General features: G+C 36.1%; 3 protein-coding genes across 3 annotated transcripts; 2 read left to right on the forward strand and 1 right to left on the reverse strand.

The window, feature by feature from the left end:
• The first annotated feature begins 2026 nt into the window (after positions 1-2026).
• On the forward strand, positions 2027-4232 carry LOC125188129. Its single transcript, XM_048084875.1, has 3 exons — positions 2027-2659; positions 3222-3872; positions 4080-4232. The coding sequence occupies exons 1-3, from the start codon at positions 2027-2029 to the stop codon at positions 4230-4232; spliced, it is 1437 nt and encodes a 478-aa protein (XP_047940832.1).
• Positions 4233-5944: 1712 nt separating this feature from the next.
• Positions 5945-8034, forward strand: LOC125188130. The gene is made up of 3 exons (XM_048084876.1): positions 5945-6553; positions 7096-7788; positions 7933-8034. Exons 1-3 carry the CDS (start codon positions 5945-5947, stop codon positions 8032-8034), a joined length of 1404 nt encoding a protein of 467 aa, XP_047940833.1.
• A 1502-nt stretch (positions 8035-9536) lies between these two features.
• On the reverse strand, positions 9537-11168 carry LOC125188131 (putative F-box/LRR-repeat protein 9). The gene is made up of 2 exons (XM_048084877.1): positions 10519-11168; positions 9537-10119 (listed from the first exon to the last, which is right to left on the reverse strand). The coding sequence occupies exons 1-2, from the start codon at positions 11166-11168 to the stop codon at positions 9537-9539; spliced, it is 1233 nt and encodes a 410-aa protein (XP_047940834.1).
• Positions 11169-14508: the final 3340 nt, after the last annotated feature.

Genomic DNA, 14508 nt, shown 5'->3' on the forward strand with positions numbered 1-14508 from the left:
ATGTAGGGATCCTCGACTACAACGATCCAGGCCTTTGCCAGCGCGACGTTTTCCGCCACGCTCCAGACGGTCCTATTTCCAGTCTCCTCCACATCCTCCTCCTCCGGCCCCCGCACGCGAGGACGAGGTAGGGCCCTTGCCCTTGTCCTTGCCCCTCCCTGCGTCCTTCTTCTTCAACCTCCATCCCGTCGGTACCTCAGTGGGAGTCTCCCTGATCGGAGTAGCCCCAACTCCTCCAAAGAGAAAGTATCATTCTCGGTGAACTGAGTTCCCAGAGGAGTACTCTGGATGGAATCACTAGACAATAATTCCATGTAGGGGTAATAGGCATTGTCCCCAGGTGATTGGGGGCCCCTGCTAACACCCTTCCTCCCCGCGCAGCGACAGGCATGCCCTGCATCATACCGATCATCATTCCCCCCATCATCCCCGGTGTCATGCCCCCCATCTCCACTGCCATCCCGGGCATCATTCCCCCCATCCCCACTACCCCGGGCATTATTCCCAGCATTATCCCCGACGTCATCCCAATCATCCCTCCACTCACCCGGGCATCTGGGCACCATCCCACCCATCTAAGGGTACATATTGTAGTTAGTACAGAGACATCATCCCCGCCATTCCGCTCGAGTTTCCCTCACCTCCGGTGGGAAACTTCGGCGTTTGTGACTCGCTCGTGGTGGGAGAATTCCTATCGTTCTCCATTTATCTTCTACAAAAATGAAATTTAGAGAGAGAGAAACTTGTAAACACAAGTGGTGCGAATGAAATGAAGTTCAACGAGCCGTATATATAGTATTCTTTTTTTGAAAAAAAGAAAGAAAAAATCGGACGTCCGCGTCGTCGCTGCAATGGCGGACGTCGCGACGGACGTCCACACGGATGTCCTACCTTAGCCGCGGATGAGCGGTGTCTGCTCCGGACGTCCGCATCCTCGTCGCCCCCGCCTAATGGCGGACGTCTCGCGCGGACGACTGGCACGCCGGTCAGACGTCCAGCGGGACATCCGCCACTAGAGATGCTCTTAACATGGAACAGAGGGAGTTGTATATGTATGCATTGAAACTCGGAAAAATAGTAGTTGGTGTTTTTACGGTTTTACCTCTAAAAACAACCTTGGATGAGGTCGATTACTCGGTCAGTTTTGCAGTCGTGTGCAAATTTCAAAGTAAGGGTGGCAAACCGTGTGTGTTGTGTCGTTATCGTGTCGACACGATAACGACACAACACGAACACGACCCGTTAAGAAAACTCTAAACACGAACACGACACGAACCCATTTACGACACGAACCGGTTCGGGTCAGCACGACACGATATCAACAAATATATGACACGACACAATAACGACACTATAATAATAATATTATAATATGTAAATATTATTTCTTATATTAAATTTTATATTTTATTTTTAAAATTTTAAAATTTTAAAATATATAATAATAATAATACTATAATATATTAATATTATTTCTTAGCGTGTAACATGAACACGACACGAACAAGACACGAACCCAATAAGCCTTGACACCTACCCATTAATTTCGTGCGCGCAGGTTCGTGTCGTGTTATCATGTCATGCCAAAAATTGCCAGCCCTATTTCAAATTATTTTTCAAATTATTCATATTGGTCATTTTTGGGCGTAACTATATCCAGATTTTACTTTAAATTAAATAGGGTTCATAATATTAATATCTGCTTTCACCATGACTTTACATTCTTTAATTGAGAAGGTGGCACTGGAAGGGTGGGAATCACATGCATGCAATTTCTTTAATTTCCCATAACTCTTAATTTCGTGAATGACTAAAATTAAACAGTCAGTCTATGTTTGCATTAATCACCATTACCGTTGCCAATTAACAATTTTAATGACTCATCGGAATCTCAACTTGTGACTCTTGATTGACCACAACCTTCATAATATAAAAACCAACGATAATCTCCATCAAATCTCAACATCAATAATCAACCCCCACAATCATTTCCATCTTCTCTCTTACAATTTACAACAGACACACAATGTCTAACGTTAGTGATCGAGACCTGTCTCTGAAATACCTGACCAACAAAGAGAAAACTAAGGTACTATTTGCCGAGGCCAACATCGATTTTGTCAACGTTTTGCTAAGCTTCCTCACGCTGCCTCTAGGAAAAATCGTCAAGATTCTCAATCATTATGAGGCGGCAGACGAAATCGGAAGCTTAAATGGCTTGTACAAAGGTTTGTCTGATCTCGACATCTCCCATTTCAGTGTCCCAGGCCGCAAGGATATGTTGCTTGATCCGCGAAGCTCTTTTCGAGCCGAATGCAGTAAACTGAAGATTGATATCACTTATTGCTACCCCGAGGAATACTTCGTTTGTCAGGATGAAAAATGTAAACTGTTAGTTTCCAATAATATAAGCTTGTATTCTGATGTAGCCAAGTGTGGTTGTGGGAAACCGTTGAACCGAGAAATAGAAGACGAGAATAGTTCCGATGATTGTTTGGAATGTGGACCTTTCGTAGTCAATCCGTTGGACTCTTTCATCATCAGTGATGATCTGTGCGTGGCTCCGGTCACAACCGGAATCATTCAAACGCTCAATGATCTTGGCATTGCATACGCTCAAGGTGGAGAGTTCATGACTTTGAACTTGGGTACTGATGAGGTTAGTATTCATCCTCCATCAAATTTTGGATACTATGTAAATTTGAATTATTCTATTAATATTATTTGTGTTATAGTTATATTGTTACATTTATGCAAAAATTGTTAGTATTTTTATGTTTTACATGTTGTCTTTTAGGGTATGTTTGGTATATAAAATTGGAATTAGAATTCTATGGAATTAAAGTGGAAGGAATTAAATCATTTATTTGGTAAAATGAAATAATTGATATGGAATTGAATATAAATAATTGAATGTGTGAATGTGTGTGTGCAGTGTGTGTGAATGTGTGTAGTGTGTGTAAGAATGTGTATGTGCAGTGTGTAAGAATGTTTGAGGTGTGTGTGTGTGAATGTGAAAGAATGTGTGAATATTTGGAAACGTCTACTTTTGATATGGAATTCAAATTGCACGTGGAATTCAATTCCAAATCCAAGAATTTTTATGATACCAAATACTGGATTTGGAATTAAAGACTTTAATTCTAATTCCACACCTCCAATCCCGTGTACCAAATGGAGCCTTAACGAATATTATAACTTACCTTTTTTTTCTTGTTTAGATTATGGATTTGCTCAAGTTTTCTTTAACATCTACAACTCCTTTGACGGACGTTATCCTGAAGAGAACTTCGGCAAAACGGCAACCTGAAATATCATTTACCGGTAATTGGAAAGTCGATGCACACTCGAGAAAAATTCCTTTGAAATTGTGTGTGCAGAAATCGACAAACAAATGTCTGTTTGCACAAGCTACAGATGAGTTTGTAGAGCTTCTGTTTAGTTTCCTCACTGTTCCTTTAGGAGGAGTTGAGTATCTCTTGGGAGGCAAGATCGGTATCAAAAATATTGACAATTTGTACTCGAGCATATCGACCGGCATTCATGATGAGTATTTCACATCTTCAGATGTTAAAAACAGGCTGATTAATCCCAAGCTACCTCATGGCTACATTGTCATCAATCATTTTCTACCCCTCAGCGAAGAAGGTCCTCTTAAATTGTATCTCAAATTCGAAGATGATGATGATGGAGAATTTTTTTCGTTGTTCAAGGCAAGCAAGAAAAACTATGTGAAGAAACAAACGATATGTTTCATCACTGATGATCTAAAGATGAGTACTAGTGTTGCTACTGGCATTTCGATTATCAATCGTCTCGGAATTCCTATGGAAGATGTGAAAGAAATGGAGTTTGACATTGGTCTCCATGAGGTAAATATATCTATTGAGTACGTACTAGCCTTTCAATTTTGAAGGACAATTTGAAGAGAAAATTGGAACGTTAAATACTTTATGCAATAACTCTAAAATTGAGACGTTTATGCTAAACCGTGATGTAATTAAATAAAAAATTGGCCTCCTTTAAAACTATATGTATATACATGTTGCACTAATGTTTGATTTGTTTTGTTGGTGTAGGCGCTGTGTATACTGAAAGCTTCTCTTACATCGAAAATGACTTTCACCGAAGCTCTCATCAAACCCTTGCTTTACAACGCCAATCCGAGCAAGGAAGATGAGTCCTCTTCTAATGTTTCGTTTGGTTCAATCTTTGCAATGCCAATACCATGAGTGGACACACATGTAACAAGGGAGGGGCTTAAGCCCATCCCCAACTAATTTTTTTCGTAATTTTAATTATGTAATATTATGATTTTGTTGGTATTTTACGTAAGGTAAGGTGAAGTGCAAAAGCCCCTACCCAAATAATGAACTATAGGAAAATTATTATCTCATACAAAATTTGCATAAATAGTCTCTACTGTAATATTTTTCTGCGTCCGCCCCTGCACGATACCATCCATGAGCCTCCAGTAATTTCACTATTTTTGTTTTTTGTTTTGAGCTATGAACTGACAAGGAAACGCCAGTTATGCTTATGGATTTATTGTTGCTAATGTGCTTCCTTGACCTCTTTTTGTGTGGCTTTACTTGATTGAAAGAAGGTTTGTTCCTCATGTGTTGTGGGTGGAGAAAATACACATTCCTCTTATATATCAAGTCATTTGTATGATCGCATGTCAACCCCATGAGCAATGGAAGTTTCGAATACTAATGCTAGTATGTATTTTTAAGAGAAATAGTTACTAAAGAGAATTAGGAACCACATTGAAAATAATAAGAGTATATTTTATTTCTTCATTTTTTATCAAATATCCTATACATATTTATAATATGGAGTACGTGAAATATAAAAAGATTTAGTATTAAAATAAAGGGATATTGGCATGTAATATCACAAAACTTTCAAAAAGTTGGGTTTCTCCTTTCGTAAGTTCTCAACAACAATTTTGAGAGCTTCAAGTTTTTCAATCTTTGAAGATAGTTATTCTTGAAGTACACCCTCCAAAATTGTTCTTCAATCTATTAAAATAACATGAATTTTTTTATTCGTGGGAAAAAACAAACAAGAGGTAAAGTTCGTGATATTATTTGCCAATTTTAAAGTTCGTGGGAAAAACCCAACTTTTTGAAAGTTTCGTGATATTAGATGCCAATATCCCTAAAATAAATCAAATCCTAGGAATTATAGTAGTGACATCTTGCCGAACCATTTATTTTTCACGCCACGTTGTTTATGTCGAGAATGCCAATAGTAGTGGCCAGCTACTTTACAAATGTCATTAGAAAGTTTTGATATCTTTAATTTCAAAGATTAATTCCAATATATTTAATGGTAGATTCTTGAATCTCAATTAGTTCTTAAAATTTTTTTAAAAAAATAAAATAAAAAAAACACTGAAACAATTTTAGATATTATTATACTTTTCCTCGCAAAATGCATCTAAATTATACTCCCTCCGTCCCACATAATTTTACCCAGTATTCCATTTTAGTCCGTCCCACATAATTTTATCCATTTCACCTTTATCATTTTTGGTAGTGGACCTCATATTCCACTAACTCATTCCTACTCACATTTTATTATAAAACCAATACTTTAAAAGTAGAACTCATATTCCACCAACTTTTTCAACTCACTTTTTATTACATTTCTTAAAACTCGTGTCAAGTCAAACTATGTAAAATTATGTGGGACGAGGGGAGTAATTACTAATTAGGGTGATGAAAACTAAAGCGTCGATGTTTGCATTAAATCACCATTACCGTTTCCAATTAACAAAAATTAGTAGTAATTGATATTGAAAGCATAAAGTAGTTGAAAGATCACTGAATTCAGCGGGACAAGATCACCTTTATATAAATATATAAAGGTGTCTCTATATCTACATCAATAATCACCAGTCAGTAGTCACGGCACACATTTCATTCACTCTCTCAACATGGCGTCTCTATCTCTGACAGTCATGATCAACAAAGAGAAAACAAAAGTCCTATTTGCAGAAGCCAGCAGTGATTTCATCAACGTTCTGCTAAGCTTCCTCACTCTTCCGTTGGGAAAAATCGTCACGATTCTTCAAAAACACGAAGGATCGGAACTCGGAAGCTTAACCACTCTCTACAAAGGCTTGTCTGAACTCGACACCGCCCATTTCTCCGTCCCAGGCGCTAAGGAAATGCTGCTCAATCCACGGAGTTCGTTTCAACCCGAATACCGTCAACTACCGATTGATGTTACCGACACTGCCCCACTGCTGCAATACTTCCTTTGTGAGGATGTAAATTGCTCACAACCTTCTTATGATAATATCAGCATGTATTCTGATATAGCTGTGTGTGATTGTGGGGGATCACTGACGAGGCGAATAGGCATTAAGGATGAATGTCGGGACGGAGGTGAAGCTTTCGTTGTCAGTCCTTTGTTTTTCATCGTCACCGATGATCTCAGGGTTGTGCCTATTGTCAGTGGAATTGTTCAAGCTCTTTCCGATCTCGGGATTACAGACACTCGAGGGGCGGAGATGAAGAGTTTGAGTCTTGGTCCTTATGAGGTAACATTCTTTATCTTTTTGGGGAATATATTCATTATAATGCTATTTTTTCTTAGTTCATTTGATGTTTATTTTAGGTAGTGGTTTGTTGAAATGTGACATCAAATATGATAAGTGAGTCTATAGAAATAAGAATGAGGTTGATACAGTTCCAACGTAGAAATTGGGCTAAAACCTTCGAAGTCAGAATGACTTGAAATTGGCCATCTGACATCGTTTAAGGGGTGAAAACGACAATTTACTATTTTTAGGGTTTGATTTCAATTTCCTATTTTACGTTTTATCCTAGGGTTTTCTAAACGCTTATACATAGCGTTGCCTTTGTTTGGACCGCAGTTTATTTTTGATAATTATATTTTCGTTTTCACTGAAACTAGGATTTCTTGATTACTTGTCCGTTCAGTCTTATTTCTTTGTATGTTCTAAAATATAAGAATTCTAACCAAAATGATTCATGTCATCTATCATGCATAATTAAGCCATGATCAGTAAATGTATGAAATAGTCTTATTACTAACTTGATTACCAACGGTTTTTATTAGATCGGTGAGTTGCTCAAGCTGTCGTTAACTTCTGCGACCCCATTAACGGACATGGTTATGAAGAGCAATAACAAATGCCCACAATCCGAGGTTTGGTTGGATCATATTCATCAACATGATGCTCCCACAGAATCCAATAAAATAGTTATACGAGCGTTCTTGCACGAATCAACGAACAAATTCCTGTTTGCAGAAGCTAGTGATGAGTTTGTAGAGCTTCTATCGAGCTTCCTCGCTATTCCTTTAGGTGGAGTGGAGTTCCTCCTGGCCGGCAACACTCCCTTCAAAAATATCGACAATTTGTACAGAAGCGTATCAAATGGCATCGATGATAAGCATTTCACAACATCAGACACTAAAAATAGGCTGGTGAGTCCAAAGCTGGCTCATGGTTATCTTCCCAAAAATCAGTTTCTACCTCTTAGTGAAGAAGGCCCTCCAAAACTGTTTTACCAAGCGACACGGAAAGGGCTGCGGTATAATTATTCTTCTCATGAGAAAGAAGTAACCATAGACATGGTTTCTTCATTCAAATCTAGCAAGGAAGTATATATCAAGAAACAAACTATGTGTTTTGTTAGTGATGATTTAACCATGAGTCCTAGTTTGACTTCAAGAATTTCGATTCTCAATGATGGTGGAATTCCCCTATCAGAAATGAAAGAAACTGAATTCCACATTGGACTCAATGAGGTAAAAATCCTTACTCCCTTCTAACCAATTAAACTTACTTGTTTTTCTTTAATTTTTTTTATGTGTTCTTAACTCATTTACTCTTGTATTACTCTTTAGAATTGATTAATTATCAAAATAAATATCTTTTGTTTGCTAGTGCAGGCATTATGTATATTGAAGGCATCTCTCACATCAAAGACAGCTTTAACTGATGGCCTCATCAAACCCTTGTTAAAGCGCCAGCCTAAGAAAGAACGTTGCTGAATTTGTTTCAGTTTGGGGACAAATTGTTTTGTTCTTGTTGGTTGACTCTTTATGAGCTTTTCGTATTGCAGTTATCATATTTAATTTGGTTGCATTTCCAGAGAAATCAGAAACCCTAATTCGTATTGCAGTTATCATATTTTAATTTGGTTGACTCTTGTATGAAGCATCTTATATATGCATGAGTTTTTTTTCTTATGGAGGGGAAATATATTTACTTTTTTAAAAATTTTACATATCGGAAAATGAGGTGATTCTTGACCTATTAATCTCCTGTTCATTATGTTTATTTTTAATTGTAGGTTATTAGTTAATGTTCTCACTACATTGTGATCATGAAATGAAATCTAGTACTAATGTGGCCAACCAATAGTGCAGTGCAACAAGAGGATATTAATAGGATATATTTTTCATTTACCTCCCCATAAAGGTAAATATACTTCTTAAAAAAGAGTGAATGCAAGGAAAGAAGATAGATTAAAACGGTATACAAATATAATCACCATATTTAATTTTTGTGTTGAAAAGAGATCAAATTAAAGAAGACGTAATACATTCTCAAATAACATTTTCATTAAAAAAGAAGTTATATAAAGAAGAGGTAAATTTCTTTCTCTTTATCTCTGCGTTCCTCTTTCCTCTTCTTTCCTCTACTCTCTGTCCTCTACTCTCATTTTCTTTCTCTTGAGTATATACAGAATATTTGTTGATGAATCGGAAGAAGTAGTCATATCATCTGTATACAGTGTTTGGATGCGTGAAACACTTTGGAAAATACATATAAGTTGAGTCTATGAATTGAATTCCGACTAACCTAATCGCCCGATAGTTGGCAAAGCTTTACTAGGCCAAATAGCCTTTCAAGTAAATACAAGTAGTATAAGTTTTTGAAGTTTTATGCTATATTATAGCTTAGCTCAAGTACCTTTGCAAGATCCTACAAACTTCTAATTATCCAATCATTCACATCAACATCTTTTGTTTATACTATATTATAGCTCAACCTCTTCTAGTAGCATGATAATGCAATAAGAAAAACTAATTTCACATTACTCTGTATACTTCTATTAAAATTTCACAGTTAAGTTCATATACACATTTTAAATAGGTATTCTCATGAAATGGGATATAAACTGATGCTGTTAATGTTGATGGACTATAGCTAGGATTAGCACGGGATTTTAGGAGGTATTATATTGTGTTATAAGTGGAAAGAGAAAATAATATATTTATATTAATTTAAGAGTGAACTTTTCCAAAAAAGAAAATATGTGACATCTATTATGAGAAGGAGAGAGAACTTATCAGTTTATACAATAAATAGAGGCATAAAGTCTATTGATGATAAAGAGTTGTAATAAAAAGCATAAATGATGATTAACTGAAGATAGAAAACTTATAACACTACTAATCCAAAATACAAAACAAGAAAAGGAAATAAAAAGGTGAGTGTTATTTGTGCATGTACATATAAGTCAAGAATCACTAGACAATAGATAATTTTACAATCTACGCCTATAACAGTAGTGTTTAACATAGTCATATACGTAATCTTCAAAGCTGTAGGCAGAAGTACCAAATGGATCGCCACCATCACAATTAGGCCACGGTATATCACTAACTGAGTCATCAGGAAGTTTAAGATATTTTATTTGCTCACGACATCTTTTCCCCAAATCCCCTTCAAGATCGAGATCAAAACATCGTCGGACATCAAGTGATTCGAGGTGCGGACAACCGTTAAGGATGAGCTCAAGTCCTTTATTTCCCATCCAATGAGCAAAAACTTGAAGATGGCGTAGATTAGGCATGCTTTGGCTGATTGCGAGAGCATATGCATGCCGAAACGGCTCATTATGATCAATAAATTCATTTGTTAAAAGCTTGCACTTAAATCCATTGCACGAGAATGATTTCAACAATGGGCAAGAATTACCAATGGCTATAATGTGGGAAGCACCAATCCATGGTCTAATAGTAAGGTGTAACTCTTCCAACTGTCTAAGTTTTGCAATCATTCTAGTTGCACATTTTCCCGATATGAAAAAGCAAGTTCCAAGTTTAAGTCGTTTAAGACTTGGGGATCTGTAAAATAAAAAATGATTAGATAACTTTTACAGTAATATTAAAAAGAATCTGTGAAAGAGTAATTAGCAAAGAAACAGATTGATCAATCCTATTTCAACAATTACTCTAGAACACAATGAACATAAATGCGGCCCAATTGTTGGAAAAAACATGACTATTTGATAAATTATAATCCATGCCACAACATTGAAAATCGTTATCTAACTCCTAACTCATCAATTCAATGTCTTGAAAATGTCAACATAACCTAGATGATACTATGTCGACATTAATACATATCGTGTTAATATTTTTAATACATGAGTTAGCAAGTTAGCCATTAGTAATATCAAATGTAACATCAACACACGTGTGAATTTAACCTTTAAACATAAATGACAAAATATATAATTTTACCGGTTGGCGATGTATTCCATGAGTTCATCGTCCCCGAAGTACTGGATGGTGATGTCCACCAATTGTCCCTGGCTACGATCCACTGCACATCGGCACATAGCATAGTACTCGTCGTTAAAAACCCCCTGCCTAGGGTTGGAAAAATCGATGACTCGCCACAAGGCAGGATCCTTGGAAACCTTCCACCACGCAGTACACACTGTCTGTGCACGTCTCAGCACTTCCTCTGCCCCCAGCCTCTGCAGAATATTGGCCATTACATTCCTGGGCAGTTTAATCCACGGAGGCGAAGGAGGGACTGAGGATGAAGCAACCACCGGAATTTTCTTCGGGGGCTTAAGGACGTTGGTCCGCATCCACCGGAGCCACTGTGAAGCTTGGCCTTCCTTGCATTCTTCCAATAGACGTCTCCGCTTGTGGGGAGGAGTGTCGTGGAAGTCGAAGTATTCGTCGACGCTGTAGAGGCCGGCGGGGTCGTTGCCATCGAATTTACGGGTCTGAAGGCAGATCTGGACACCTTGGTAGGTGTAGAAAGGAGGATAAGGTGAGTTCCGAAGGTTGGAAAGCGGTGGAGAGTCCGGATGGATATGAGGGTTATTCACCAGGGGAAATGAGTGATATAGAGAGAATAGCTTATCAAATCGTTCCATGGCGGCACAGAACGGAATGGAACTCTTTTTGAGCAACTTCTGCTATTTATAGAGTGGAAAACTGAAGTACTAAATCCATGGGAAATCCTAACAGACATTCCGGAAGATGTTAATAATCCTAACAGAAATCCTAATTTGTTTTGAGCAAGATTAAAAGCATCCGTAATAGTGGAGTCTAAGCCAAGGCCAAGCCACCAAAACTAGAGGCCAAGAAGGCCAGGCCAAAAAAAAAAACGAAAATTGTCCACCCTAATAGTCGACAAACCCAAGCTACAAATAAATGATTTTTTTTCATTTTTACTTTTATTTTAATTTAACTAGAATAAAAATTATCAGACTATTAATTAAAAAAAGTTGCTTAAAACAAGATGACTCGTTACTAAAAATGGAAACTCTTACCTCTACTTTATTCCCTCTCTCTTACTTTATTCTCTCCACTTTACATACAAAATAAAGTTATATAAAATTCTTTGTTGCCCAAGGATTGGGTCATCTTTCTTAAGACGGAGGGAACACTAAAGATGATTCTCAACTTTTTATCCTAAATCACCGAGTATAATAAAAAAAAAAACTTATTGGCACTCTCTCCGTCCCAAGATAAGTGACCTACTTCTTTTTGGGCACATGGTTTAAGGAATGGTATTTAAATAAGTTAAAATAGAGAGAGTAAAGTATGAGAGAGGGAAAAGTAGAGAAGAGAAGAGAGAATAAAGTAGGTGGGGAATAAAGTAACAGAAATGACTTTTTGCTAAAAATGGAAATAGGTCACTTATAGTGGGACACCCCAAAAATGGAAATAGGTCACTTATCTTGGGACGGAGGGAGTATATTTTTATATTATAATTCAACAGTTAAATTTAATATGTACAAATATTTATAAATTATTATTGAGTGGTGTGATCCTTTGCTAACTTTCTTAAGTTGCTAACTCTGCTAATTCCAACGATATACTACATGCATATGTTCCGACGTCAAAATTTGAAAAAAAAATTTAGAATTTTCGTATTTTTCGAAAGCATTGTGTTGATATTTTCGAAACACTATATTAACATTTTCAAAGCATTGTGTTGATATTTTCGAAACACTATATTGACATTTTCATCCAAAACCCTAATTTGACGTTTTTTTTTTTCGATTTAATTAATAAAAACACAAATTACACGTGGCAAATTGTAGACCACACATTTTTTAAAATCATGTGGCCTTAAATTAGTTGTAGTTAGCAATTAAATGATGAGTTAGCAATTGATCACTCCCCTATATATATATATATATATATATATAGAGTTGTGATCAATGTCGAACCAATTTTAAAGACCGAACTAGAGACCAAATCTAGGCCATTAGATCTAAGTTTTTTGATGAGATGTGTTGCTGTGAAAAAATTTTCGGCTTCATTATAAGCCCATTTTACTTCATTATATAGGTTTATTACTTCATTTTGTACTTCAAATGCTTCTACACATACTTCATTCCAATAATTTATTACATTATTCCATGTGTTTATTAAACCATATTAGCGTCATGGCGTTGGTGATAGATATTGTAGAGAGAAAGAACGGCACGCGACGGCGAAACCACATTTAAGTACTGGAATGAAGTAAAAACCTACTGGAATGAAGTAAAAACCTACTAGAATGAAGTAATATATTCTGGAACAAAGTTAAATCTTCGTAGCATGTTAGTATGACTTATTTACCTTCGGATGAATTAAAAATAGGCTCGTGATGAAGGCGAAAATAATTTATAAATTTATGTATCTTATCCATAAAAAACTAGATCTAAAAGCCCTAATTTGGTAGGGTTCGGTGGTTCGGTCTTTAAGAGTGGATTTGTGGTATATATATATATATATATATATATATATATAGGGTTTTGATCTATGAAAACTCCATTTAAATACAGAAACGCAGAACACAATCATACGTAGGGCATTTTAGGTCATAGTTAGTATATTTTAAGGTCATGCTAACAAAGCATGACCTAAAATGATCTTAACATGACATAAACTCTAATTTAATAATATGACCTAAAATTGCTTTATTATGACCCTCCATATTTTTGGTTAATTATTGACCATTAGATCATTTAATCCTAGGGCCAAGATTTGGGCTGCATTTCTGGATTTAAATGCATACTTATTTTGATCATCTCCTATAGGGGTGCACTAGGGTGCCACCATAGTTAAAATAACATCATACCACCAATATAGTCCGTTAGATCTCATCTATGGACGCCTAGGATTAAGTTTCGTGAAAAAACACGGGTTTGCAGTCTACTGTATTAGATATTGCAGTCTACTATATTAGATATTGCAGTCGTGGTAGACTGCAATATTGTTGTGTTAAGACTGCAATATTCAATGAACAACACTGCAATCTGGTAACGTAAAATTAGAAATTTCCTATTTTACCCCTTCGTGTTTTTACACGTGGCAGCATGACAAGCACACGATTTTCAGATCCAATGGCCTAAAATGGTGGTATGGTGTTACAATAAAGAGGGTTGTCATCTTAGTACATCCCTCTCCCTATATATATATATATATATATAGGGATGTATTCAAATACTTTTTCCATCTTTAATACTTTTTCCTTCTTAATCTCTACCATTTATTTTCCAGATCTTAGGGCTGAAATTAGAGCCTAATTTAATAATTTTTAATCAATAAAAAATTAGAAAAGGGTGTTTAGGAGATTCACATGCACGTCTGTTATGGAAAGTCCAAGATTTACTCCTTCTCAAAATATTGTCGTGATTTTACGGGGATGTATTCAAATCCTTTTTATATCTTTTGTCATTTTTCCTTCTTAATCCTAGCCCCACGATTTTGTCATCTGACGGTTAGATTAATGCCACGTGTCATTTAATAATGCACATTTTCATTCTAATAATGCACATCGGCTAATAATGCAACATTATAGACCAATAATGCATATTGTCATTCTAATAATGCACAGCGGCTAATAATGCAACACTATAATAATGCATTGATCACAACCATCCAATTCAAGGATCCAAGGGCTGAGATTAAGAAGGAAATAGGACACTTAGGGTGCAAAGGAGCCTAACGCACCCTATATATATATATATATATATATATATATATATATATATATATATATGGATGTGATCATATGATAACCCATATTTTTGGTGATAACCTAATAACCCTCATTTTATGGATGAAAAGTATCATTTTATATAACAGAATATCATTTTATGCATGCTGAAAAAAAATCATTTTCTCGTGTATAAATAACATTTTTAGTAAAAATGATACTTTTGATCCATAAAATGATAGGGTTATTAGGTTATCACATAAATATGAGTTATCATT

This window comes from Salvia hispanica, chromosome 5 (assembly GCF_023119035.1).
Source record: "Salvia hispanica cultivar TCC Black 2014 chromosome 5, UniMelb_Shisp_WGS_1.0, whole genome shotgun sequence".
NCBI classification, from domain to species: domain Eukaryota; kingdom Viridiplantae; phylum Streptophyta; class Magnoliopsida; order Lamiales; family Lamiaceae; genus Salvia; species Salvia hispanica.